The 1,609-nt window shown below is 36.0% G+C and overlaps 1 protein-coding gene across 1 annotated transcript in view; it reads right to left on the bottom strand.

Annotated features, from left to right (window-relative positions):
* Positions 1-1,261: 1,261 nt before the first annotated feature.
* The window catches only part of LOC143277759 (sialin-like), a 24,000-nt gene continuing 23,652 nt past the window's right edge, over positions 1,262-1,609 (bottom strand). Inside the window, exon 11 of the mRNA XM_076582661.1 lies at positions 1,262-1,480. Coding sequence (XP_076438776.1) covers positions 1,262-1,480 — 219 coding nt within the window. The remainder of the gene's footprint in view (positions 1,481-1,609) is intronic.

Raw genomic sequence — 1,609 nt, 5'->3', positions numbered from 1 at the left:
TAAAAACGTATTTCAACCTGAAAAAGTTCTAAGTATCATTACAGATAAATGGCACAGAATAAGTTATGCAAGATTTCGATTGAGGACACTTGGTTTCAACACAAATAAGAAATGGTTTGAACCTGGGACTTCCGTAGAATTATCATGCCCATCATGTGGCTGACAAATTGAAGATGAGAAACACTTTTTGTTTGAGTGTAAAGCTTATGATGAGTTGAGAAAGAAATGTAAATTTTTTGAAGTAGGTACAGCCGAAATGCACAACATTGTTTCTGTTTTATTGTCTGAGGATGAATTTATAATTAGATCGAATGCAAAATGTATTGCAGAAGTACAAAAAATAAGACAAGGACTTGTTATCCACGGGTAAAATGATGTATTATAAGGTAGTTAACCACAGTTGACTGAATGCTGATATGTTCTGGAATGAAAGTAAGGAGTACATGAAGTTATGTATGTGAGAGGATGGTCGAATTTTCTTTTTTTCTTCTTCTTTTTTTCTTAGTATTTTCCTTGAAGTGATGAAGTGGTACAATGTACATATATAATTATGGTGACAGTGTTACCAATCTTTGTTTGACTGCAATGTTGAAAATTTACATCATAAAGATTATTGTAACCTGTTGATGTGAAAAAGTTACCTTTGCAGGCAATGACAATAAAACATCTCAAGTTTCATGTTTTTCTCTCTCTGTGAAATAGACTGTTCATTTACCATTGCTACACCCAGAAAAATATATCTTTATATCTATTCTTACCATTGCTAAATTCAGGTATAGATATTTCGATTAAAAAAAAAAAAATATATATACAATATGCAGACATGGTCTTTAGTAAACATGTCCCGATATAGAAAAAAAAAGGTTCATGTACTAATACGTTTTGGGTCGAAATGCATTTTGTCACAGACAGGCAGCACTTATAGTTCATACAGAATTAAAGTCAGTCTTTAGGAACAACACTACAGTTCATACAGACTAAACGTCAGTCTTTAAGAACAACACTACAGTTCATACAGACTAATAGTCAGTCTTTAAGAACATTACTCCAGTTTATACAGACTAATAGTCAGTCTTTAAGAACATTACTCCAGTTTATTCAGACTAATAGTCAGTCTTTAAGAACAGCACTCCAGTTTATACAGACTAATAGTCAGTCTTTGAGAACAGCACTCCAGTTTATACAGACTAATAGTCAGTCTTTAAGAACACGATTCACGTCAACAATTTCCCCTTCTGTTTTGTCAACCTACAGTATTTTGTCAGCACGTTAGCGACAGGGTTTTGCCGTGACTGTCGTTGATGTCCTCTGATGCATGGCCAGCATTAGTTCTCGAAGAGGGGAGAGGTGTGTATACACGTTCAGGGGCCGCGGCCCAACTTTGTTCTTCCCCTTTGCCCAGGAGAAGGAACAAGGGGACGCTACTGAGGCTGATTGCGGCCGTGATGAAGAAGACGATACGCCACTGCCCTAGGGTTTGCTGAAAGAGAAAGAGTGAATGACTTATTTGCAGGTGACCACCATGTCATCAAATGACGATGGTGGTGATTGTTACATTGATAACATTAAATCATACACCATTCATTCATTGTTTCGTTTAACTCTCTCC

The sequence above is a fragment of the Babylonia areolata genome, chromosome 35 (assembly GCF_041734735.1).
Source record: "Babylonia areolata isolate BAREFJ2019XMU chromosome 35, ASM4173473v1, whole genome shotgun sequence".
Classification (NCBI taxonomy): domain Eukaryota; kingdom Metazoa; phylum Mollusca; class Gastropoda; order Neogastropoda; family Buccinidae; genus Babylonia; species Babylonia areolata.
Note: the sequence above shows the minus strand (reverse complement) of the source record. Positions and strands in the feature narration are given on the sequence as shown.